General features: G+C 49.0%; 1 protein-coding gene across 2 annotated transcripts in view; it reads left to right on the top strand.

The window, feature by feature from the left end:
* The window catches only part of PEBP4 (phosphatidylethanolamine binding protein 4), a 227194-nt gene that overhangs the window by 21964 nt on the left and 178987 nt on the right, over positions 1–26243 (top strand). For both annotated transcript variants that reach the window (XM_005562829.4, XM_015454579.4), the window contains exon 3: positions 275–401. In XM_005562829.4, coding sequence (XP_005562886.3) covers positions 275–401 — 127 coding nt within the window. The remainder of the gene's footprint in view (positions 1–274; positions 402–26243) is intronic.

The following is a 26243-nucleotide window of genomic DNA, read 5'->3' as shown; positions in this document are numbered from 1 at the left end:
TATAACATGCGAGGTTCTGTTCTGACCAGTGACCTCGATTTTACTCCTCACACTGACTCCATGAGGGAGGAATTATTAGCATCCTCAGTTTACAGGTGAGGAAACTGAGGCACAAGGCGGTCAAGTAACTCTTGGGCCACACAACTAGTTAGTGGCAGGTTTGGGATTTAATCCCATTTCACTTTACATTCCCAATAGTGCTAGACTGAAGCCTTGGGAACCCCAGGCTCCCCTAAAACCCTGACACAGGGCAACCTCCCTCTTCTCTTCATAGGGGCCTTGAAGTTTTCTACCCAGAGTTGGGGAACATTGGCTGCAAGGTTGTTCCTGATTGTAACAACTACAGACAGAAGATCACCTCCTGGATGGCGCCGATAGTCAAGTTCCCGGGGGCCGTGGAAGTGAGTGAGCAGGGCTGTGTTAAAGCAGGGCGGGGGAGAGTGGGGGGGTCTTAATGTTCCTGCAGGCTTGCTCATCTGGGTGACTTGAAGCTGCATGCAGAGCCATCTGGGTTGGGTCTGGTGGCAGCAGATGGCTGTTGACATAAAGTTGTGCCTTCCTTAGAGTGGACTTGAGGAGAAGGCTGGGGGCCGGTGGGAGGGCTGCACACTGGAAACTGGTGATGGTTGAGGCCACTCTGCCCAGGCCTCCTCCTGCTCCCCTGCTCTGGGAGCTCCTTGGCTGCCCCTGAGATCTGGGCCCCCGAGCCTGGTGGAGACCAGCTGGTGTGTGCTTTGGAGTTGGCAGCTAAGTGGAAGAAGGGGTGGTATGGGAGCAGTCCTCTCCCAAGGTGCGGGGTGTCTGGGTCTTCAGATGACTTCTGGGCTGGAGAGAAGCTGGTATTTACCAGGACAGGCAGAGGTCAGTGCATCGTGACGCTTTGTTGTTGCAACATGAGACACGCTCTTCTTTTGCCCAAAGTTGTGTGAAAGAAGAACAAAGCATTTTAGGAATTGGAAATAACTATTTTAGTGGGCAGTGATTAGTACTATTCTGGAAGCTTTCCTTGTGGGGTCTGGGAAGCCTGGGGAAGAGTCACAGAAGTGGGAAATGGGTCTGCGGAGTGTGTTTTGGGGGAGCTGATCTGGCCTTCTGGTCTCCGCTTCTTTATTTCTTGACTCCTGGGCCAGACTGAGCTCCCAGAGTGTCAAGGGTGGAGACTGGCCTCTTTTCTGCTGTGTTTTAGAAGGAGGTGCTGGTGCCAATCTAGGCAGGACTCGGGTCACAAATGTGTGGAGATGGAAGGGTCATGGCTGGGATGTGACCAAGTACACACATCAAGGCTGACCTTCTGGTCCCTTCTGAGCAGCGTGGCAGAGAGCGGCCAGAAGGGGTTTTTCCTTCCCCGCAGTGCTGCCTTGGTTAGACCTCATGCAGTCAGCTAAGCCCAGTAGGACAATAAGCTCCGGAGGGCGGCAGCACACAGGTTACTCCAATGCGGCGGATAGACTCTTCTCTTCCTTGAAGTATTTTTCACTATCAGAGAGCAAATAGATTGTTAAGAGGCTGCTATCATGAAGCTTTGATAGGTTGTCTTCTTTGCAAACATGACAGACACCCTTTCCTTTGGGAAGACGAGCAATAAAGCACACATGTGTACATGTGTACACATGTACACACACATTTGCATGCACACACATGTGCACACAACATCAGCCCTCCTCCCTGGAAACCCTTGGACTGGGCATACCTGTGGACAGCCAAGAGGAGCAGAGAAAGGAAGGCTGCTGATTGTGACTCCTGGGATGGGAGGTGCAGAGCCACAGAGGCCGGGCAGGAGCCCAGTCTCTTAGAGGAGTATATGCCACTCTGTGGGACAGGACTCCTGGCTTCACCATCCATTCACGTCTCTTGGGGTTTGTCCCTTATATAGTGAGGTTCAGTCAGATGCTTTCACAGGCCAGAGACAATCCCAAGGGGATTCTCCCAAAGGGCTCCCTTCTGCGTGCTGATGATGCTGCAGACATCCACTAGATGGCAGTGTAGACTTTTCTGAGCACCTAGTGTCCTTCAGAGCAGGGATTTGAAGCCTGTTGGGAAAGTCTTTGGTTTGATTGGGTTTTGTCGCCCTGGGTTATCAGCACATAACACAAAGACGACATCACCCCGCCACATCCTGAAGTCTTGCACTGTTAAACCCATTCTGTCTCAGCCCAGAGGTGGGGTGGGGGGAAAACCGATGTGAAACGTAGAGATTTATGACGGACACAGAGCTGTGGTCAAGAAAGCCAGGGAGGGCGAAGATTTTACAAAGGAAGATTTGGTCGAAGCTGTGGGAAGAAGAAAAACATAGTATTCTACTACTATGGAACGATAGTTTATGGAAATGTAACAGACCTATGAGAAGGCAGATTCAGAGAGAGTTGCCAAAAGTGGTCATTGAGTGCCACCTTATTCCTGGGCACTACTCAGGCCTTTCATTTAATTCTGTTATTAAGTCTCCAAGTTAAGTATTTCTTTTGTCAAGACTGTTAGTGGCATGTGACAAAAAGTCATCTCAAATCGGTGTAAGCTGAAAAAGCGGGGGAAACTTATTGACTCACAAAACTGAAAACTCCAGGGATAACTTCAGGCAAGGCTGGATCCAGGTGCTCGTGTCACCAGGAATCTGTCTCTTGACTGTTTTTTCTGTGCTGTTTTTATTTGTAAATAGACTCTTTCCTTGTGGTGACAAAGATGGCCCGAACAGCCTTAGGTTTGTGTTTGACCAGTTTGTCAATCCCAGTGGAAATAGGAATTTCCATCCATCAAAAGTCACAGGATTGGTCTCGCTTTGGTCTCGTGCCTATCCCTGAACCTAGCAGTGACCCTCTACAGCTCCCCTTAATCTATGAGGACTGAGAGCAGAGGAGGATGGTTGCCCTGAATGCGAGTCAAAGTGTGATTGATCAGATAAGGGTGAAAGGATGTTAGGTAGGAAATGCCAGGGCAGGTCCTATGGAAGTGAGTAATCTGGCCAAGTACAGAGCTGAAAGGTTCCAGAGCCAGGGTCAAAGCCAGGTCTGCCCAACCAGTGGACCACTGGCAGGGGCTCTAAGGGAGACACCAGGGGGTGCTGGCACAGGCAGGGGTGGGCTGGCCAAAGGGAAGCTTTCCCTGGTTAGAATGGAAGGGGGTGGGCAGGAAGGATAGTCCTTGTTAGGGAAGGTGGTAGTTGGAGCTTCGCTTAAGGGATAGGGCATGACTGGTGAGGCTGGAGGAGCAAGTGCTATCTGGATCCCTCAAGAAAAGGGTGCGGGGAGCCTGAGCGTTTAGGACAGAGAAGAGCATGGAGGTATTTCCTCTGGGCCCGACTGAGAAGGGCACGAGTTGGTGACTGCTATGTGGGGATGGTGCGCTGCTTCCAAGGTGACTGAAGCAATGCCACCAAAGCGGCGACTGCCAGTGGACATGCCTGGGAACCCCCACCCCCACGTCCCAGCAAACTCCAAAGCCCTGGAAAGAGGGGTGTAGCTGCGCCTCTGTGCCCACCAGAGAGCTTCCTACCTCCATATTCTGGCATTGGCCACTTCCCCATCCTTGGCATATTTGGACCTTGCTCCCGTCACAATGCTTCCTCCTCTAGGAAGCCTTCCCTGACTGCCTCCCTCTGGGCTCCACCTACATCCCTGGCTGATCTCTTCTTTCTCTGTGCTTTTAAAATGTCCCTACCCTCTAAACTGGGTTTTGACTTTCCTCTGTCTTGTGCTGTAGTTGCTCATTCCTATCTCTCAAAGCTTCAAGCACTTTGTAAGCTAGGAGAGAAAGACTGTGTGTTGATTTTGAGTCACCCGCGGGTCCCCCAGCACCTCAGATCCTATGCTGGCTGACTGGGTGACTAGGTGAGAGAGTGAACAGGTGAATGCATGCATGCATGCATGCATGAATGAATGCATGAATGAATGAATGAATGGCAGGTGAGAGAGCATGTCCTGGAGTGTCAGCTATGAGGTGTGTCAGCCTAACTGTTGGCCCTTTCAGCATCTGTTGGAGGAAAGCTGCTAGGCCTAGTGGACCCGGGGCGGCAGGACTCTCTCCTCCCCCAGGGGGTGAGGTGTGAGCTGGGGGGTGGGTGGGGAAGCAGGCAGAGAAAGAGAGGAAGTCAGGCAGGTTCATGAGAAGGCAAAGTAGCACAGGAAAACGTGGCTGGCTCCCGTGCCAGCTATGACTGAGCGAGAGAGGTGTGGAAGTAAGGAAGCGTTTCTCCCCTGGCGCTCTGACAAACATGAAGAGGCAAACATTTAAAAATGCATCCCGTTCTCAAGCCAAGGAAAACTGAAAGGCCCCTGAGAAGCTTCTTGACTGGGGGCTTATTCTCCACCTTAAATTTCGCCAGCTGGAATCCTTTTGAAGTGCAGAAATTGCCTTTAAGTGGGGAATGTGCATTGCATTACAGGGAGGGAACAAAAGGCTGCCTCGTTCTGTCCCGCTGTCCCTCGAGTTTCCAATCAGGCTTGGCCCAGGCCCTATTTCTTCTCCTCACAAAGCAGGTGGCCCTGAGTGCCCTACCCACCTGGACCAGCGCATTTCGTGCCAGCCCGGGCCTCTAGTCGCAGTCTCCCAGGGAGCACCTTCTCGCCTTCATTAGCCCACGGTGGAGACACAAGTTTCAACACAAATTTTCTAGAGGCCTGGAACTCTCCTCTCTGCAACAGACCTCGGAACTCACAGGTCCACCGCCCCCACCAACCCTTCTCTGTATACACAGAGCAGAAAAATGCAGGCTGCTGCAGTCACAAAATGATTAGCCGAGAAAGGACACAGGGCTCCCAACACCCACAGCAATTCTAGAAGAACAGCCCCTAATGGATGGAGCAGAGACGTTTGTCTGAGTAAAGACAGGCCAACAGGCAGGCATTTCCAGTAGACACACGTGTGCCTACACATGGAGGCGGTCAAGTGCAGGTCCACTGGCTCGGGGGACTGCAGCCACCTGGACTATTTGGTGTTAAGGATGTGAACCGATTCACTTCGTAAATATTGAACACACACTGTGCATCAGGCACCATGTTACTACTATTGATTCAGAGATGAAAGACCCTATCACGGAACTTGCAGTATAGACGGGGAGACAGAAAGGTAGCAGGCAAGCATGGGGACACAGGGTGTCAGTGAGCCAGGACCCAGCAAGGGACAGATGGGAGCCAGGATGGTGGGGTGAGGGATGAGGCTTGTGGTGGGGTAGGAGGTCAGGGCGGGCAGGGCAGGGGCACATCCGTAGTGAGGAGCCAAGGACTTCATGGCCCTGGTGTGGAGTTTAGAGTTTATCTTGAAGCTTGGCTGGTGGCTCGGGGAGGCGGGCTGCCGTTTGATTTTTAGGCTGGTAAATGTGATCAGATTTGCAATTTGGGAAGGTCACTCCAGCAGCAGGTGGAAGAATGGAAGAAAGGTAAGATTGAAGGCAGGATGCCCACCCTGCAACCTAGGTGATGGCATGGACCATGGGGTGGGTTTAAAAGATGTTAAGGACGTGGAACCCATAGAACTTGGGGACTGTGGGGATACTGGGGAGAGGGAGAGTCCAGATGACCCTCAGGTTTCTGTGATGGGCAGGCAAGTGGGTAACAGTGAGATTGAGTATATAATTTCCCATCTAAGACAGGACCCTTTTGAGAGTAAACGGGGGTGCTGTTAATAGTTATGCCAGGACAGTGGGTGTCATTGGGCATGGCACTGGCAAGCTGGGGTATATGTTAACTCTGATAATGGTGCCTTCACCAAGAAGGGGACACAGAGAAACACTGGGTTTACAGGGATGGCAGCCATTGGCACGACTTCTGCACAGAGACCCATAGAGTCTGAGGAGGCTGTAGCATCCAGAGGTAGCCGCCTGAGAGGCGGGTCTACAATCTGACTTGAGAAGAGAAGGCAGGGCTGGGCGCCTGGGTCTGCATCCTCAGCGTTCCAGCAGGGGTGGACTCTGAGAGCAGGACAGGCTTACCTGAGGGGAGGCTCTGCCATGCTCAACAGCAGCCAGCCAGAGAGGTCGGGTTAGCCCACAGGAAACGCACACATTGCCTTACCCCCGCCAGCCACTGGTTACCCGCGTGAGGGGACCGAGGAGTGAATGAGGAGTGGATCCTGTGGAATGGGCTACTCACACCACCGCTTTGCCAGGGGAGAAGAGATGCCTGGGAATATTTAAATGCTGGCAGGGGCTGGGTACAGTGACTCACGTCTCTAATCTCAGCACTTTGGGAGCCCAAGGCAGGAGGACTGCTTGAGGTCAGGAGTTAGAGACCCCATCTCTACAAAAAACGAAAAAGTTAGCCAGGCCTTGTGGTGGCTGATACCTGTAATCCCAGCACTTTAGGAGGCTGAGGTGGGCAGATCACTTGAAGTCAGGGGATTAAGACCAGCCTGGCCAACATGGTGAAACCCCATTTCTACTAAAAATACAAAACTTAGCTGGGTGTGATGGCGCATGCCTGTAATCCCAGGTACTCGGGAGGCTGAGACAGGAGAATAACTTGAACCCAGGAGGCAGAGGTTGCAGTGAGCCTAGATCGCGCCACTGTAATCCAGCCTGGGTGACAGAGCAAGACTCTGTCTCAAAAAAAAAAAAAAAAAAAAAAAAAAAGTAGCCAGGCCTGTAGTCCTAGGTACTGGGGAGTCTAAGGTGGGAAAATCGCTTGAACCCAGGGGTTCAAGGCTGCAGTAAGCTAAGGAGTTATGATTGTGCCACTGCACTCCAGCCTGGGCAACAGAGCAAGGCCCCAACTCTAAATAAATAAGTAAATTCTGGCAGGAAGGAGCCAATAAAAGGGCAATGTTAAAATGTAGCAGAAGGTGGGGTTGAGGTGTCGACTGGCAATGCTCATTCCGAGGTGATAAACGGTATGGATGGTGGGGGTTAGAGAGGAGGAGATTTCAAAGGGTGTCCAGCTCCTTTGGAACCGATGGGACCTGGCCACTGACTGGAAGTCAGGGGTGGGAGGTGCAGGAGATGCTTCTGAGGGAAGAGGAGGAGGAAGGGGATAGTGGGCAGGAGGGGTGCAGGCACGGCTGCAGGGGCTGGAGGGGGCTGCCCTATGCTTGTCATGGGAGCTGGAGCTCAGCCAGCCGAGTCCCTACTGCAGGGGGAAGAGGCAATGTCATGAAATTGCAGCATGAAAGGACTTTGGGGCAGAGCGTGGGGAATGCTGATGTCATGGGCGTTGTAGAAGAGGTGAAGGGAAGAGGCAGGAATGGGGAGCGGGAGTCACCAGGCTCCGCTGCTGGAAGAGGCTGCCATGGGGCCAGGCTGGGGAAGAGCCACTGGATCTGGATCGTTCCAGGACTGTGGGCTGGGAGCAGAAGGTAAAGTCAGGACAGGGTAAGGGGCCACCCTGGGGAGATCACCAGTGCATCAAGTGAGGGTTTAGGGAAGAATTCATGAGATTCCACCGTATCTGGTGCCGAACACCTAACTGGAGTTTCACGGATGGGATCGGTTGTCACTACCATAAAAAGAGATGGGTTTGTAGTCTGAAGGGCAGAAGACACAGAAGAAGAGTTGGACTTTCCGAGGTTCTAGGAGACCTGTGTGTGTTTGAGACCCAGAGGCAGAGGGAACAGGAGGCCGCTGAGGTTGTAAATGAAGGGCTCAAGTGCTAACAGGTGGAGCCAGGTCTGAGAAGGCAGGTGCAGAGAGCACCCAGCACCCAGTCAAGGACGCATCAGGTCATTTTATCCTTTGTCCCTGGCTCCTTCAGTGCAAGTAGTCAAAGTGCTAAAATCACTCAGCTGTGTCCCACTCTAGCCCAGGTCCCCAGCCAGGTCATCCGGGGCGCCTCTGGGTGCAACTGGACTGGGTGAAAGGGGAGCGAGGATTGTCAGCATTTCTAACCTTTGCAGTTAGATGTTCAGGTGGTAAAGACACTTGCTATGCAGGACTTCACAGGACCGATCCTCCTAGCAACATAGGGAGATGGACAGAGGGGGATTATCCCCTTGATGACAGACGGGGGTACTGCCCACGGTCACGCTTGGCATAACTGGGAAGTGGGAGAACCAGCCCTGGATGGCAGGTTCCCTGGTTTGCAGTCAGCTACCCTTTCACCTATGTAATTTTGCCTCTGGAATCCCCTGATTCCTGAAAACAGGCCTGTAATGTTGACAGTGGACAGGGGGTATCATTCATTCATTCATGTAAACAGTGGACAGGGGGTGTCATTCATTCATTCATGTATTCGCTGGAGCAGATCCGGATGGAGCTCCACTCTCTGCCCCTCTGCCAGATACTGTTCCGGGAGTGAGAGATACACACAGAACGCATCCCTGCCCTGCCTGTGATGGGCATCTTGCAATAGTGAGAATGTTCATTGTTGTTGTTATTACTTGTCTGTTATACACTTAATGGCTGAGGGAAACTGTAACAGAACGGCCACGTGCTCTGGCGACCGTCTTACTCAGGGCAGCTCCATTAGCAGGATTCCCAGTCTTGATCTTCACTCCCAGGGCTTGTTATCCTCGTGGCCTTCTCTGTCATTCCAGAACTTCCGGCCAGGCCTGAGCCTGCCCCCAGTAGCTTTTAATCAAACAGCACCCTCCCTCACCCAACCCGCCGCCCCCAGTCCAAAGGATCCTGCCGGCAGCTCAGGCGGGCAGGGTGCACGCGCAGCGACTGGGCAGCTGACGTCCGCTGAAAGCTCCCAGTCAAGTGCTGGGGAAACAGGTTCCAGATGTTTCTCAGATCAAATACTGTTTCTTTGAAGAAACTGTGTGGGCTGATCTACCAAGGGGGCACATGGGACCTGAAAGGAGCACTCAGTGGATTTGCATCCTGGGTTTTTTGGGTTTTTTTGTTGTTGTTTTAAGGGCACTGAACAAGCGTCTGTGTGGCACTCTTCACATGTTTGGGATCTGTTCACAGCGGTATGTTGGGAGTGTCAGCAAAGCCTTCTTGGATTTTTAAATAGCTGCCGGCCTTTGTCGGAGCCATTTACAAGGAAGAGCATTTTGAATGCTACAGGGACTTGTTGCCTGCTCTCACCGGGGAAAGAAGGTGGTGGCCTCAAAGGGAGTTTTTAGAAAGGTTTTGCAGATTTTTAGAAGAGCAATATCCTGTGTTATTTGTTAAAACTTGCAGGCTTGTGGGTGAGGGGTGGAGAGGAGGAGGTGGGTGGAGCTCCCAGCCCTGCAGTGGGGAACTGCCACTGGGAGGAGGTGCCCACTGCAGTCCAAAACCCTCACTGCCTGGTGGGGAGGTGAGAACTGCCGGAGGAGGGGGCTGCAGCGGCTGCTGGGAGTTGGGCTGGCAGGGGCAGTTGTCATAGGATCCCAACTTTGAGGGCATCTCTCATTCTTCCAGGGACCAGCACACCCGTGACATGTTGGTCTCATGCTCACAGAGTCCACTAGACCCCAATCGTGGCCATGTGGGTGTCATGGCAGGCAGAGCAAGTATTAGTGTCTCTGTTTTACAGGTGAAGAGACAACAGATCAGGGAAAAATATTTATTTATTTTTAATAGACTTTATGTTTTAGAGCAGTGTTAGGTTCACAGCAAAATTGAACAGATGGTACCGAGAGTTCCCATGTACCCCTGCCCCCACACAGGCACAGCCTCCCCCACCCTCAGCACCCTCCACCAGAACGGTGCATTTGTTCTACTCCACGAACCTACGCTGACACATCACTATCACCCAAATCCATAGCTCACATTAGGGCTTACTCTGGGTGCTGCACCTCCTGTGGGTTTCTACAAATGCATGATGGCATTATAGTATCATACAGAGTAGTTTCATTGCCCTGAAAATCCTCTGTGCTCCGCCTATTCATGCCTCCCTCCGACCTCTGGCAACCACTGGTCTTTTCACTGTCTCTGTAGTTTTGCCTTCTCCAGAATGTCATAAAGTTGGAATCATACAATATGTAGTCTTTTCAAATTAATAGAGAGCCTAGACTACCACCCAGGCCTCCTGACTTCCGTTCCAGCACCTTCTTCGCTATACAAGGGTTCCGTAACCCTGTCCATTTTTGCCAAGCCATTGGGCAGTTGCCCTGGGGCTAAGCTTCCCTTCTGAGAATTGTTCTTCCTTCACTGGGTGTTTCTAGCAAGGCTTCCAGGTGGATGGAGAACTGCCTACCTCTGCCCCTGGTAATACCTTCTGGGTTCTCACCGTTCATTTTCTCGTTTGTCTCTCCAATGAGAACATAAACTCCTCGAGAGCAGAGACCTCTGTGTGCTTGGGAGACCAGCAAGAAAATAGGCAGATCCCATGCAGGGAGATGCGTGCCGTGATATGGAGTGAGTGCAGGAGGCTGGGGGCTTGGTCTCTTGCTAACAATGGGGTAAGCTGTACAATTTTCAAAACACTTTCCCTATCATGACAGTCCTTTTTATTTGTAGCATGTCAGTGCTGTCATTTCACACCCCTTACCTCCAATCAGTCCTGAGAGGTGGGTCAGGCGGGTGTTGATCCCTGTCTGTGATGAGAAACCCAAGGTCCTTAGAGATAAAGCCACTCTCCCAAGATCAGCAGGAGAGCGCAACTGGGCTGGCTCCGAACCTGGCACCCATCGGCGTGCTGCCTCAGCACCTCATTGGAGCCTCATTACAACCTGGCGGACATTAGTTTGCTCTAAAGTACAGATGTATTGCGTGGAGTGATGAGACTAGAGCCTGGATCCCCTGGCTCTAGCCCTTTCCCCAGCCACTCCAGCCCTCTGTTTACTACATGGTGACATTTGCTGGCCATTCTCCACGTGGCCAGGCTCTGTGCTAACCACTTTATGAACCGTATCACACTTAAGCCTTGCAGCCACCCAGCACAGAAGGCATGAATGCCCTCATTTCACAGATGAAGAAACTGAGGCACAGAAAAATTCCCACTGCTCATGAGCAATAAAGTCAGGATTTGAACCCAGGTCTGTGCAGCCTCCAAAGCTCCTGCCCCTAACCACTCCACAGCACTGCTTCTCAGTGGGTAGAGAGCAAGCTGCAGTACACCCCAAACGTCCTGAGGTATTTCCAGGGACTACTCCAGGCCCAGGGAAGAAGCCAGCCACCTAAGTCGGTACAGAGAAGGAGTGGGTTGTGAGACTTCTCTGGTTCTGTCACCTCCCTTTACAAAAGGGCTAATGGTGGCCCAGCAACATCAAGTGATTGAGCCGAGGGAATGATATGGGGGTATAGTGGTGTGCGCAAATCAGGGACCCTCATTTCTTTACTGCGGGTTAGGTCTGCACTGCTAACCTGAGACTGAGTGAGAAGAAGCCATTACACATTTGAACTCCCAGGTGCTGGCAATGCGGAGGGTTTGTGCCATGGCCCAGTGTAGAGCCGCAGAGGGTGGGGTAGGGAGGAGGACCCTGGACCAACGTCTTAGGTGTGGCTCCCCAGGCCTCGCTGGCGGGTAGGCGGAGATCGCCCTCTATCTCCTGGGGCTGCAATGGAAAGAGCCAACACCAGGGGGAGATAGGTGACCGTCATCCGCCCCAGGAACCTGAGGGCTGGCTGAATGGCTGGGGCCACTGATGCAGGAAGGCATTGCAGAGGGCAGGTCACCCAGGAGTGAAAAAATAGAGGATGCCTGATTTGGGTTGGGTGGGCTCATCTCTCTCTGCAACCCCTCTGCAACCCCTGCCCCGTCTCTCTTGGCCACTTGGTTGTGGAAATGCCCTTCTGCCATTAAAATGGAAATATCCCCGGGATGTAATGCTTTAAACCTCAGCCGCTAACTGGAAGTGCCTTCCAGGGTCAAGCCCCTAGTTAGCTGGGTGGGATGGTCATTTGCAAGAAAAGAAGGCCCAGCACTGAGCGTGCCTCTCACACCTCTCCCTGGATTGAAAAGATTTTAAAAATTGCACTGTCTGTCAGTCCCCTATTCACTTGCAGTTTCCCCTCCCCTCAGGCTTCCTGAGTACGAATACCTAGCAGGAACACGAATTGTTGCCTCTCAGTGCTGCCTTCCTTGGTCCATGGAATACTTGGAGCCCAAGGGGTGAGTTTGAGAAGTGCCAAGGCCCCTGGCTTTGCACAGACCTGAGTTTAAATCCTAGCGCTGTTGCTTGCAGCTTGTGACCTTGGGCAAGTTACTTCCTCACTCTGAGATTCCTTTTCCTCACCTTAAAATGGGTGGAATATCCATTTCAGGGGTGAGAGCCAGTGGTTAATCCTCAGTCCGTATCTTTCTTGACCCGTTAGCAGGATTTCACTGAGTGGGTCACTGCCTCCTCCTAGACAGGTTTTTTTTTTTTTTTTTCCCTTGGCCTCCATGACCCACACTCTCTGGACTGACTTTCACTCTTTCTGGCTCTCACTTCAGTGTCTCCTTTTCTCCTTTCTTGTTCCCAACTTCCTCTGCTGGGTGGTCTCATCCAATGTCATGACTTTAAATGTCACCTGCATAACAACGATTTCCTGCTCACATGCATCTGGGGTGTCTGATAAGCACCTCAAATGAAACATGTCCAGCCCCAAGTACCCAGTCATCACTCCCAACCCCAGCCTGCCCCAACCTGCTCCATCTTCAGTCTTGCCCCATCTTGGTCAAGAGCAACTCCAGTCTTCTAGCTGTGCAGGCTGGACATGTTGGAGTCATCAGTATCTCTCTCTCTTTTTTTTTTTTTTTTTTTTGAGACAGGGTCCCACTCTGTCACCCATGCAGGAGTGCAGTGGCACAATCTTGGCTAACTGCAACTTTCTTTCTCTCACCATGCAGCCAATGCACCAGGAAACTACATCCAGAGCTGACCACCTCTCTCATTCACTGTCAGCACCCTGGCCAGGGTCACCATCCTGCCGACCCGGGTCATTGCAACAGCCTCCTAACCCATCTCCCTGCCACCACCTCTGCCTGCCTCAACGCCCAGCATACTCTCAGCCAGGCAGTCAGAGTGAGCCTTTACATCTGCAGCTCAGATCGGTTCAACCTCTGCTCAAAATCCTTCAATTCCTCCTCATTTCACCAGAGTAAGAGCCAAAGTGCTGACAGTGGCTTCCCAGACCTGGTGTGAGCCAGCCCATCACCTCTTCACTTCTCTGACCTCACCTACTAACTGCTCATCACCTCCCTTGCTTACCTCGCTCCTTCCTGTCTCTCTCTCCCTTTTTCTCTCTTTTTTCTTTCTTTTGAGATGGAGTCTCATTCTTTCACCCAGGCTGGAGTGCAGTGGCACGATCTCGACTCTCTGCAACTTCTGCCTCCTGGGTTCAAGCAATTCTATCTCAACCTCCCAAGTAGTGGGGACTACAGGTGTACACCACCACACCTGGCTAATTTTTATATTTTTAGTAAAGACAGGATTTCGCCATGTTGGCCAGGCTGGTCTTGAACTCCTGGCCTCAAGTGATCTGCCCGCTTTGGCCTCCCAAAGTGCTGGGATTACAGGCATGAGCTGTTGTGCCCAGCCTCCTTTCTGTTTCTTGACTGCATGGGGCATGCTCTATAGGGCCTTTGCACTAGGATAGTATCTGCCTGCCTCCCCCGGTCCCGCTCATAGCTTCATAACTCATGTCTTCCTCTCCTTCAAGTCTTTGCTTGAAGGTTACCTTCCAAGGAGGCCTTCCAGATCCCCCAGCTCTGACAGCCCAGAGACCTCTTATCCCTCTTAACTTCTTTCCTTTGCGTTCACCTTCTAACCTTCACCACTTTCCTTTACCACCTTCTAACCTCCGTATCGTTTTTTCATTTTTTTTTTTTTTTTTTACATTTTTTGCTTGTTCATTTTATCTATTCTCACCCCCACCCCACAACTAGAATGTAAGCTCCATGAAGGCAGGAATCTTTGTCTGGTTTATTCGCTGGTGCACACCAAGCATTGGAACAGTCTCAGTCACATGGTAGGCACTTAGTAAATATTTGTTGAAAAAATGTTATTAGATGAAGATGACAAGAGATCATGTATGTCAACCTGTCAATGCCAAACTTCGGAAGCATTCGGCAGACGAGGATGATGGTAGTGATGGTGATGGACAGTCGTCTCGGCCACCCGGGTGACTACTGCAGCCTTGCAACATGACAGTCGAGGCAAGGCAGTGGCCAGTGGATGCGGAACTCAAGACAGAGGGCTTATTTATTTATTTAAGGATTTAAGGAGAGAGAAAGGGGAGAGGGAGATTTGCAGGAAATACTTTATCCCTGGTTGAAGAGGAATAAATTACAAGGCTAGACACAGGGCTATGCAGATAGTAGATGTTCAGTAAACCTGTGGGGTGAATGTACAAATCCCTTGCAGAACTGACTTGGCAAACTTGCCAGGCAGCCTTGGTGAGAAGTTTGAAGGCTGGATTGAAATAGGGATGCGGGAAGGCACACTCTCCCGAGGCTGGACAGAGGAGGCAGCCTGCAGTGTCCTCTGCCTGGATGGTGTCCTGAGGTAACACCCTCTGTTCAGCATCACCCCCTCCCACCTGGTACTTGCTGTGTCTAGGGTTCCTGGAGATTGAGGGTTGGGGGTAGGCTGAAGTGAAGACCTGCATCTCTGGAGAGCCCAAGGTTCCTCCACCTCTATAGCATTTCTCCTAGATGAAAACCTGGTATTTGGGGATATGCAATGTCAGCAACTGCCTCAAACTCTTCATCTTGCAAATAGCATGATGGTTAATTTCAGGTTTGGAATTGGATTCCTTGATTTCTAACGTGCTAAGAGTGAAGCAACTTGCCAGCTTTCCATACATCTGGCGCTCCCATCCTCCACCGCCCCCACCTCAGATGGGAAACAGGGCCACGTGAGGTGTACCTTTTTCAGTATGTAATCGTGGAACAGCTATTTCCTCCTCCTCGTTCATCTTTTCCATTCACCAGCAACATCCCAGGGCCCTGTGGAGAGGTGCCTGCCAGGCTGAGACCTGTGAGGTGGGAGCAGCAGGCAGGTCGGGTCCTGCATCTCTTTGGCCACTGCCTCTGACCTGTCCAGGCGGGCTCCTACCTCCGGACCCCTAGAGAAATAAAGGCCAGTCCTTGCCTCTACCTGAAGCCTATGTGGCTTAGAGCAGTGGACAGAAAACCAAGCTGACACAGCCACAAAATAACCAGAACAACAACATTCAAGTAGATACATAGCTGATCTCAGGAGAGAAAAGGTCTGCCTAGGTGTAAAATCAAAGGACAAAGTGATAAAAAGAAAGAGGGATGTGAATTACAGCAACATTTGAAACTTCTGCACTTTAATTGCCATAAATAAAATGAAAACCCCATGACAAACTGAGAGAACATATGTGCCACAAATATGCAAAGCATTATTATCTTTATGCATAAAGGGCTCTTATAAATTAGCAAGAAAAAGATGAATACCCTATTTTTTTAAAAAAAAATAAAAGGATGTTAATGGGTGATTATAGAAAGAAAAACGTTCATTAAAAATATGGGGGAAGTTCCATTCCATTTACAATGTAAAGAATGTGATTTTAGAAAATAGTCTATAACTTGATTTAAAAATCAACTAAATGACAGTTTGTGTTCTTTTCTTAAAAGAGTATACACTGCAGGCAAAAGTACAAATTGCTTCAACTTTTCTAGATGAATCTGATGATTCAATAATGCCTATCAAAGTCATTAGCATGTCCATTGTGTTTGAGCAGTAATTTTAGTTCTAGGAATTTATTCTAATCTGATTACTTAATCAGAGAAACACACAAAAATTTATGTAAAAGGATGTTCATTGTAGTGTTATTTAAAATAGCAGGAAAGAAAAGAAAATCATCTTAAATGTTCAACAATAGATTGGTTAAATAAAATGTGCTCTATCCATATGAAAAAGTACCATATAGCCATTAAAAAGCATGTTCTCGAAGAATATTTAAGGCTATTGGAAAATCTCACAATGTATTTTTAAGCGAAGGAAGCCAAATGATAAAATAGTCATTTAACAATAGTTCCAATTTTCAAAAATTATATCTTTTATGCATGCAAAAATAAAAAACTAGGCGAATGGAGAATATATCAAAATGTTAACATTGGATCTCCTTGAGTGTTGAGACTAAGGGTGATTTTTATTTTCTCCTTTACACTTGTCTGTAATTTCCATATGTTCTCCAATGAATGTGTATTACTTTAATAAGAAGGAAAAAATGCTGTGGGGGACGGGGGGGCGAATGCTAAGAGGAAAAGGCTTCAGCTACCCAAATGGTCTGAGTGCTGGTTGCTGTGGAAACTGTAACTTTGAATTGCCCAACTTTTTGTGAATTACTTTCCTGCCCTGCAGGGTTAATGCTGGTGCTGGATTCAGCATCATCCAGGCGTGGGCACAGGTCTAGGGGTGATAAAAACGGAAGGACTCTGCTTCTAGCCAAGGTCCACGAGGAAGCCCCGTCAGCCTTATCCTGGCTCCTTCTCCTCTTCCAGGTACGGAGAGCGCTGGGGTCCCACAGCACGTACTGAGGCACAAGCTGTCCCGTGTGCAGATCAGCCAGGGAGCCGAGAAGCAGGCTGCTGTTTCTCTAAGTAAGGTTCCCCCAGCCTCCGTGGAGTATTTGATGTTTCTCATTAATCAGCCTTGCCCCACTCTCAGCCTGGCATCTAAAAATAGGGTCTCAGTCACAGTGTCGGGAGGCAGGGCAAGCAGCTTTAGTTTTCTTTTTGTGACAATGAACAAAGACAGGAACTCAGCTGAGTCCAGGGGCAGCTCACTGAAATTGGGCGTCTAAGCAAAAGTCCCATTCCCAGCTGGAGCCTTGACCATTGGCTCTGTCTTGTCTGCCTGCTCTTTGCCATGCGAGAGCAATGCCTGCCTTGAAGGAGGTCAAGGAGGAAGCCCTGGAAGCAGAGAGGATGGGTACCAGGTAACCCTGGCCAAGTTGCAAGGGCACTTTCCTATGCCTATTCTGGGAGCCTGGATATCTTGCTGCCATTTGCGAATGCTGCTCGGAGCTCTAGGGTGTAGAGAACGGGTTGATTTATAGATCGAGGCAGCTACAAGTTGGAATTTTAAAAAGCAATGTGTCCTTTGAGCAGGAGCCCGGGCTGGGGGCTTTGCAGGCTGTTGCTTTGTCCCAGGGACCAGATGGAACTTGTTTTTCTGCACACTTGGGGGTTTAACCCTTCACGCACTCCCTCCCCTGCGGCCCCATTCAGGAACTGCTGCCTCTGGGGGTAAGGAGAGAGACTCCACGCATTTGAACCTCAGCTGCGTTTCTTAGAAATGCCGCATCTTTCAATCCCCTGCCTTTGCCCAATTATTTTGTTTTATTTGGCACACACTGGCATGTGCCAGACACTGTTCTCAGTGCTTTAGAAATATTAGCTCATTTACTCTTCACAGCCATCATTACCCCGTTTTATAGATGAGAAAACTGAGGCACACGTTGGTTAAGCAACTTGCCCAAGGTCACATGGTTCATGAGTGTTGAAGCCAGGATTTGAACACCAGCTGTCTGTTTCCCAAATTTAATCATAACATCATGGTTGGCTCTCACATAACAGATAAATGAGTCCTGCTCTCAACATTTCGGGGTTTCCAGGGTGATTCTTCTTGCTTAAGCTATGGGAGTAGAAGGCTATCAGAGCGAGATGGAATCCAAGTTTCAGGTTGTACCTGAAATACCACTGCCATCTTTTCAGGGCCATCAAGCTATTACAAGGCCCTCCTATTTATGAGGTCTGAGCGGTGTAATGAGAAAGGTCCAAGGTTCAATGCTCACCTCTACCCCACTCCCCCACCCCTACAGCATGTGGGAATGCAAGGCTATACTGCAGGATCTGGGATCCCTAAGTTTGGAAAACTGTTCTCCTGGAAAAGTTCCTGGTGTATCCAATGCCTTTACCCTCTAGTAGGGCTCCTGGGACCTTCCTTTTGACAAACTCCCTTGATTATTTATGTAGCAGAACCCTCAGGGTTCTTTGATCCTCTGTGACGTGTTGGAAACTTAACTCCTCCTGGGCAGAAGCTGTTTCTGACCCTAGGGAAGTTTGCAGAGACAAGAGCTGGACAGAGACCAGAGCTGAGATCTCAGCATTCACCGGGCCTGGGGCTGATGACAGAGCTGAGGCTAGAGTCCAGGTGTCCAGGCCACCCAGGCTGTGCAGGAGGGAGAGGTCGCCTGGGGAGAGGCTAACCAGGCATCAGATCCTACATGAAGCAACGTGGGGCTTGTCATATCCTCACCAAGGTCTCATGGACACATGAGAGCACTCTATCTGCCTCATGCCATAAGACTACCAGGGCATCCAGGGAACTTGGCGTGGTCTATGATGGAAATGACATGGGGGTTGGAGTTAGGACGTAGATTTTTTTAAATTTATGTAAGTTTCTTTCTTTCTTTTTGAGATGGAGTTTCGCTCTTGTTGCCCAGGCTGGAGTGTGATGGTGAGTTCTCGGCTCACCGCAACCTCTACCTCCCAGGTCCAAGCAATTCTCCTGCCTCAGCCTCCCAAGTAGCTAGGATTTCAGACATGTGCCACCATGCCTGGCTAATTTTTGTATTTTTTAGTAGAGACGGGGTTTCTCCATGTTGGTCAGGCTGGTCTCAAGCAACTGACTTCAGGTGATCCACCTGCCTCAGCCTCCCACAGTGCTGGGATTACAGGCATGAGCCACCGCGCGTGGCTAAAATTTACGTAGGTTTTTAAAATTAAAAATGGCAATGCAGTAATGCCACACTTGGGAATGAGCTGTTCTTTCCAAGCTCATCTTCTGGATAGCTGACCCTGGCTCATTCATGTACTCAATCTTATTTGAATCATTTGTAATGGCAGTCTTTCTAAAACACGACACATGGCCATGGCTTCTTAAACAGAGTCTAGTGAACATGATTTAACCTTTGTTAAATGATGCAGTGTCATCATTGTAAACATCTGTCACAGAACAGTGCCCTCGCTAAGTAAAAGTATTTCTTTTCAACAGTGGCCGGAGTTGTTGACTTGTATCCTCACCGGGGTTCTGTCATTGTGCTCCTACACAGCCTGCAAATCCCCTAGCCTGGGATCCTTTGAGCAGGTTTGGCCTTGCCCTGGAGAGGAGGTTGCCCTAGTTCTCAATCATCTATGACAGGGAATTAGAACTCTGGAGGTTGCCTTAGTCGAACTGCACAGTGTGGAGAGTGGGTGGGCAGTATTAAAGATGACTTTAGGTGGACCAGGAGGGGCTACGTCCCTCCCCAGAGGTTAGAAGCTGAAGATCAACATGACACAGTCCCTACAGGACCAACCCTAGGTAGTTCCAAGACAGCAGAGAGAGCCAACCTCACAACTGAATCCCCGAGGCCTAGGACTGTGCTGACACAAGACAGAGTCCCGATCCATCTTCATTGATCATGTCTATAATAAGTCAACAGCGATTTTGCACCAGACCATCTATTTCATGTCACTGTCTTCTCTTGCTTCTATCTTGCTGCCTGCAAGTCTTCAGTGAATACTCTGTCATTTCACCAGCCGCCCCTCCTAATGTGAAGATTCTTTTTCTGGAGCCAGGCCTGCCCGCGGAATATAGGTTTTGTTTTATGTTCATAAGGAAGGCAGAACTTTTCTTAGATCATGCGCAGTGATATCTGTGAGGACCAAGGAAATGTGTAGGGCTATTTGCTTCTACACAAAACCACACCAAACTGCTAAAATTATTTTTAAGCACTTTATCATCCTCCTGTCATCTGTCACTTCTTGCTGCTGTCAAGGATGACTAGTGTCCTTATGGTCCTTCTGATGTGTGGTGGTGTGGGCAACCTGAGAGCTGACTATGTCAGAATTATGTCTAAACTAAGAGTAAATAGGCTTAGAATGAGGATGTGAAGCAAGTGCCTGAGTTGTAGCCTGTGAGCCCTGTGACACATATAAAATGGCTTCTGGTGTATTTTTCAGAGGTGGGGCCAGGAAATCAGCATAGGATAGACAGATCTGAGTTCAGATCCGAGTTCTGTATCCATCTAGCTTAAGTGTCTCAACCTCTTAGGCTTAGTTCTTTCATCTGTAAAAGTAAATAAGATAATATCTTTTTTTTTTTTTTTTTGAGACAGAGACAGAGTCTCCCTCCATTACCCAGGCCGGAGTACCGTGGCGTGATCTTGGCTCACTGCAACCTCCGTCTCCTGGGCTCAAGTGATTCTGATGCCTCAGCCTCCCAAGTAGCTGGGATTACAGGCGCCCGCCATGATGCCTGCCTAATTTTTGTATTTTTAGTAGAGACAGGGTTTCACCATGTTGGCCGGGCTGGTCTTGAACCCCTGGCCTCAAGTGATCCACCCACCTCAGCCTCCCAAAGTGCTGAGATTACAGGTGTGAGCCTATCTTTGTAATGGAGTACCAAGAGGATCAAAGGAGAAAAAGTACTTGAAGGAACCAATTAGCATACATGGAGCTCTTTCTGTAGTAGGCGCTCACTAAAGTTGTCTCACACCCCTCCCCGACTCTTTCCCATTCTCAGCTGTGCTGTGGGGTGCATGACCTCCTGATAAGTCATTCTCACCGTGCCTTACATTTAGAGAGCCTGTCACGTTTCCGACTCCTTAGCTTTGTCTCATGGTAGTCCTGTGGGCTTGGTGCAGTAGGTGTCCTGCTCCTCAGTTTGCAGACAAGAAAGTTGAAGCATAGATAAGGCTCTTGCCCGAGGTCATGCAGGCAGGTGGTGATAGAGCCCAAACCACAAGCCAGGTCTCCTCCTTGTTTTTGAGATTTCTCTGTGCTATGCTCCTCTCGTTGTCACTAACCTTGACCGCGGGTGAGAAGGTTAACCTCTCCACGTTCTTGATCTCCTCATGTGTAACATGGGCAGATTAAACATTCCTGGTCATCCCTGCTGTCCCAGGGTTCTTAGGTGGCTCAGGTGACATAATGCCCACAAAAGCTCTTTGAAAAATGAAAAGCAGTGCACTCACGAATTCTGCGATTTCTCTGCAATATTTTAATTTCTTTTCTAGCACTGAGCAGATGAGATGCCTTGCACCCTCTTCTCTCGTCTTTGCACCCTCTTCTCTCATCTCCTCACCCTGGCTAGGGGAAAAGTAGCCAGGAGTCATAGCCACTTTGCTGAGATGAGAGGCACCACCGCCAGGTGCTGCTCAGCAGACACCACGGTAACAGGGTGAGTCGCAGGTTCCAGAAGCCCAGGATCAGGCTTGAGAAGCAGGGTGCACCTAAAGAACCTCCCAGAATAGAATGCTAACAAACACTTCTTTTTCCCCTGCAAAAGCAGGTTCCTTGTCATGTGTGGCTTTTCAGAATTAATGATTTTGAAGGCTCATCTCCCTCATGGAAGCTCTTTGGGACCCTCAGGGACACGAGAGCCATTCTCTCTGCCTTTCCATGGGCCAAGGCTCTACAGAAAGGAGCTGGCACTTGCCTGCAGAGCCTTGGGTTGGGAAAGGGGCAATGATGGCCAAATGCCCCCGGCAGCCCTTGGCTCCCTGAGTCTGTGTGCAGCCTGCATAGGGCAGCTTTTCTACCTCCAGAGAGCTGGGCTAGCAGGGCTATATTCTTTGTGTATCATCATCATTTAATCTTCCCAACAATGCTTTGAGGTAGGTACTGCTACTTCCCCCATTTTCCAGATGAAGAAGCAGGTGTGTGTAGCTTGCCCTGGGTCCTAGCTCTCGAACTTCAGAGGCTGTGAATGAACCACTGTGCTGTACCGCCTGTCTGGGACAATGGACTTTATTTAGCCAAGCCACACCTCCTTGGAGCTGTCCACAGCAGGGACTAGCAAAGGGATACTGAGACTCAGTTTCCTTGCCAGGCCTAGTTTACAGGGTGGGGCCCGTCCCTCTCTGCCTTCCTGAACTTCTCCCTCCCGGGCAGTAAGGGGGCCTCCCCAGGGCCCAGCCCCTCCAAATTCACCCCTTTGTTATCCCATAACCTGCCCAGCCCCTCAGCCTGGATTTCAACCACACATTTTCTGTTACAAGCAGTATCTCCTCTATGCCAGACCATCGAGAAGGACGTACTAACTCCAGAGGATAAAGAAAGGGACAAAGAGGAGCTAACAGCCAAGGGGCCACCTCTAGCTTTCACCTAGGGGTGCAGGGCATGAGGGGAACATTCCCTCGGGCATGAATGTCTGTGGTTATCTTTCTAAACTTACTGCAAACCAGAGCTTGGAGCACTTTGATTGAGAACCTGCCACTGATGGCAGATTAGATTGAGCCGCTGATGGCTGGCTGGGAGGATTGAGTGACCATTTTCTGTAATGGTGTCTTAGCTTGGGCTTCCATAACAAAATACCATAGACTGGATGGCTTTTGTTTGTTTGTTTGTTTGAGGTGGAGTCTACCTCTGTCGCCCAGGCTGGAGTGCAGCGGTGTGATCTAGGCTCACTGCAACTTCCGCCTTCCAGGTCCAAGCGATTCTCCCACCTCAGCCTTGCAAGTAGCTGGGATTACAGGCACCCACCACCATGCCTGGCTAATTTTTGTATTTTTAGTTGAAACAGGGTTTCACCATGTTGGCCAAGCCAGTCTTAAACTCCTGGCCTCAGGTGATCCACCCACCTCAGCTTCCCAAAGTGCTGGGATTACAGGCGTGAGCCACCACGCCCGGCCAACTGGGTGGCTTTAACAACAGAAGTTTATTTTCTCACTCTTCTGGAAGCTGGAATTATGAGATCAAGGTGCCAGAAGATTCAGTTTTTGATGAGGGCTCCCTCCATGGCTTGAAAACGGCTACCTTCTCACTGTGTCCTGACATGGTGGAGGCTGAGAGTGAGCTCTCTGGGGTCTTTTCTTATAGGGGTAGTGATCCCATCGTGAAGGCCCCACCCTCATGACCCAATCACCTCCAGAGGCCCCACCTCCAAATACCATCACACTGGGGGTTAGGACTTCAACATAGGCATTTTGGGAGACACAGTTCATTTCATAGCACATGAAAAGGGCTGAGGGAAGAGCAAGTTGAGGAGATGAGTACAAGAGCTCAGGGCCTCTGATCTGGACATGGTGAGGGTGTGAGTCCAGGGAGAGATGTGAAGTATTTTTTTAATGAGTTTGATGTTTAAAGGAAACATCTGGACTGGAGATAGAAATGGTTTTGAAACTCACCTCTCCAAGCCAGTTTACTCAACTATAAAATGGAATTAGTAATACCCATCTCATACGTTTGTTGTAAGGCTTGAACAAGGAAAGCAAAATACTCAGTGGTGTTTTTACACGTACCAAAACCAGAGAGCTAGGTCTTAAGAGTCAAATGGCAGAGATAAGCCTGAGTAAGGCTATGAAAGGGTTTGGTTTTGGTGCCTCAATACTCTAATCGTGTGTCCTTTCCCACAGCTCTCTTCCCCTTTGACAGGCAGTATCTTCATTCTCCTCTACCTCCCCTCCTCCATGCATATCTGGGCTTCTGAATACATCACATCCCGTGCAGTGCAGTGACTGATAGCAGCTTACAATGTGATCTGTCCCCAGGGACTTTGCATGATAAGATTCTGAACAGTCTTACATTTAAAGAAGATGGAAGAGGAGGAGAAGAAAAGGGGCTGTATCTTCTCAATTAGCAGAAAAAGCAGGTTTTTACTCAATTTTGAACATTTCTCCTATGCTTCAAAAAATCTTTCCCACATCTCAATGTCTACACTAAGCCGTAGTATATTTGGATTATATACATACACACACACACACACACACACACACACACACACGTGTATATGTATAACACACAAATATATATAGATAGGTATAGGTATATTATCCATTTTAGATTTAGTTATATATAATATCTAAATATGTTATATATAAAAATATCCAAATATACCATATATATTATATATATTAGAGATGAAGAGAGAGAGAAACTATCATGTACATCAATACACATTGAGAACTAGTGAGTTAAAGGGAAGAGACACTAATTGTGGATTTTAAGGCATCATATAGCAGGTGGTGACATAATTGAGGCACCTGACACCTTCAAAATTCTGCCTTATCATAAGTTGTCACCTTGCGATCTCTGTGTAATGCTGGTTCCACCAAGGACTGAATGAGGCATTGGGAGAGTCTGTGTCACTCCTGAACCTCAGCTTGAACAATAATAAAGAGGCCAAGGACTGGTGGGGGAAATGAGAAATGAAATAGGTAACGTGGTTCTCCAGGTCCCCAGAACCAGAAATCGCTGAACCAGAAACACAAGATGTCAGGAAAGTGAGAGTAGGAGTGTGCCTGAGTGAGCCCTAAAAACCCCTAGCAGGAGGGATGGGAGGTACCCCATCATTGGGATGAGGAGGGGAGATCAGAGAAGACTCCCCTTAGCCTGAGGATGGCTCTGAGCAAGCAGGTTGGAGCCTGGATAATACCCTCACTGAACACTGCAACCATCGGTTAAAGGAGCCATTGGAGTAAGAGTTGATAGGTCAGCAGGAGCAAAACTCAGTCATTCCTGATTAATTGGTATTACCCTGGCCTATGTATTGCTCTAGTTCAGATCTTCATCAGATCATACTCCAGCTATGACAGTGATTGTCCAAGCTTCACTCCCTGTCTCTCCTCCCAGATTAGCACATCTTCTTCTGGGTTCCCACGTCATTCTAGGTTTCAGTGGCACTTGTCTCACTTGATGCCAGGATGTGGGATTTGGGAACATGTTTCATCTCTCCAACCACATTACCAGCAACTTTCAGGCAACTGTCTGATGCCACACAGCAAATCTGCCCCAGGGCAGGGGGGGCACTAGGTAGGCAGTAACTGGGAGCACAGGCAGAGAGACTGGCATGAAGAAACTTGCCCATGGGAAGCAAGGCCAGTGCCACCTAGGCTGGGTTCAAGGATGGGTCTCATCCCCTTGGAGGTAATGTGCCCCAAAAAGCAGAACTTCCAACAAACTTGGAAAACTAGACAGGTTACTGAAACAGGAACTTAAGCTTCTCAGCAAATTAGACATAACAGATGTAAACTGGAAAAATCAGTGAACTTAAAGATAGAGCAACAGAAATTATCTAAAGAAATATAAAGAGAGAAAAGAAGGCTGGGGGACAAAACAGAGCACCCAAGAATTGTGGGACAACGTAAAATGGTCTAGCATATGTATAGTGGGGATCTCATTAAGAAAAGAGAGCAGAGTAGAAGAACTATTTGAAGAGATAAGGCCAAGAACGTCTTAAAGAAAGGCAACATACCACAGATCCAAGATACTCAGAGAACCTTAATCAGAATTTTTTTTTAAATCCGACCAGATATATCATGATCAAACTGCTAAAAACCAAAGATAAACTCCGAAGACAACCAAGGAAAAAAGAATGCTGGCATCCCCCTCACCAAAACATGTCTAAATGCTCATGAAGGAACTATGTTCTCATGGGACAGAGTGAAGGAGGGCATGTGGGGAACACATGTGTAAGCCCATCCCAACATTATTATACCTCTCCAGGTATTAAGATTCCTTGCTTTATATCAAGGAATTTCTGTCACCTTAGCTTTATTTAGTATAGGATGCCATTGAGTTCAGGTTTCATTTCAGATAACCCACTGAGTGAACAGAACCATACCTAGATGATCCAGCCAGTACTTTGGATCCAGAATCCATATTGATCAATATGGCCCAATTGAAAATGATCTTCTTTCCTCTGTGATCAGCACCTTACTATATATTTCTCAGATTTCTGCCAATAAATATTTAAAAACAAATGGCACCTACTTTGGTGTGAAAGTCCACTGTTTCAGAATCAGACTTCGTGCTTGTCTCCCTTGGCTGTGCTGAAATCTGATTCTAGAATAGGTCAGGAGCAGCCAGGCATGGTAAATGTGGACATCAGGGAGAATCAGGATTCTCTTGCAAGACAGGACCTGGGGAGAAGGGGCAGCTTCTGCTGGAAAGGGAGCTCAGCAGGGTCTAAGTCTCAGTTATCTGAATTCAGCATCCCAATTCACAGGGTTCCATCTTTCCCAGTCAAAACCCTCTCCTGTAAGAGACCTGATGAGGCTGTGAACTTAACTTAGGTTTAATTCAACAACCTGCTGAGTCAGACTCCACTTCTGATTTCAGTTTTGTTGGCCCTGAAACTACAAACCATGGGAGATTCTTTCAGGATAGTCCTAACTGTTCCCTGCTCTTCTGATTGAGGCTTGAGACAAGAATTTTTACTTATTTTATTTTATTATTTTATTTTATTTTATTCTAGAGACAGAGTCTCACTCTGTTGCTCAAGCTGGAGTGCAGTGGCACGATTATGGTTCACTGCAGGCTTCACCTCCTGGAATCAAGCAATCCTCCCACCTCAGCCTCCTGAGTAGCTGGGACCACAGGCACATGCCACTATGCTTTGCTTTTTTTTTCTTTGTAGAGATGGGGTCTCGTCATGTTGCCTGGGCTGGTCTCGAACTCCTGGGCTGAAGCCATCCATCTGCCTTGGCTTCCCAAAGTGCTGAGATTATAGATGTGAGCCACTATGCCTGGCTGTGCCAAGAATTTAAACCTCAAGCTTCTAACTAT

The sequence above is a fragment of the Macaca fascicularis genome, chromosome 8, assembly GCF_037993035.2.
Source record: "Macaca fascicularis isolate 582-1 chromosome 8, T2T-MFA8v1.1".
NCBI lineage: Eukaryota > Metazoa > Chordata > Mammalia > Primates > Cercopithecidae > Macaca > Macaca fascicularis.
Note: the sequence above shows the minus strand (reverse complement) of the source record. Positions and strands in the feature narration are given on the sequence as shown.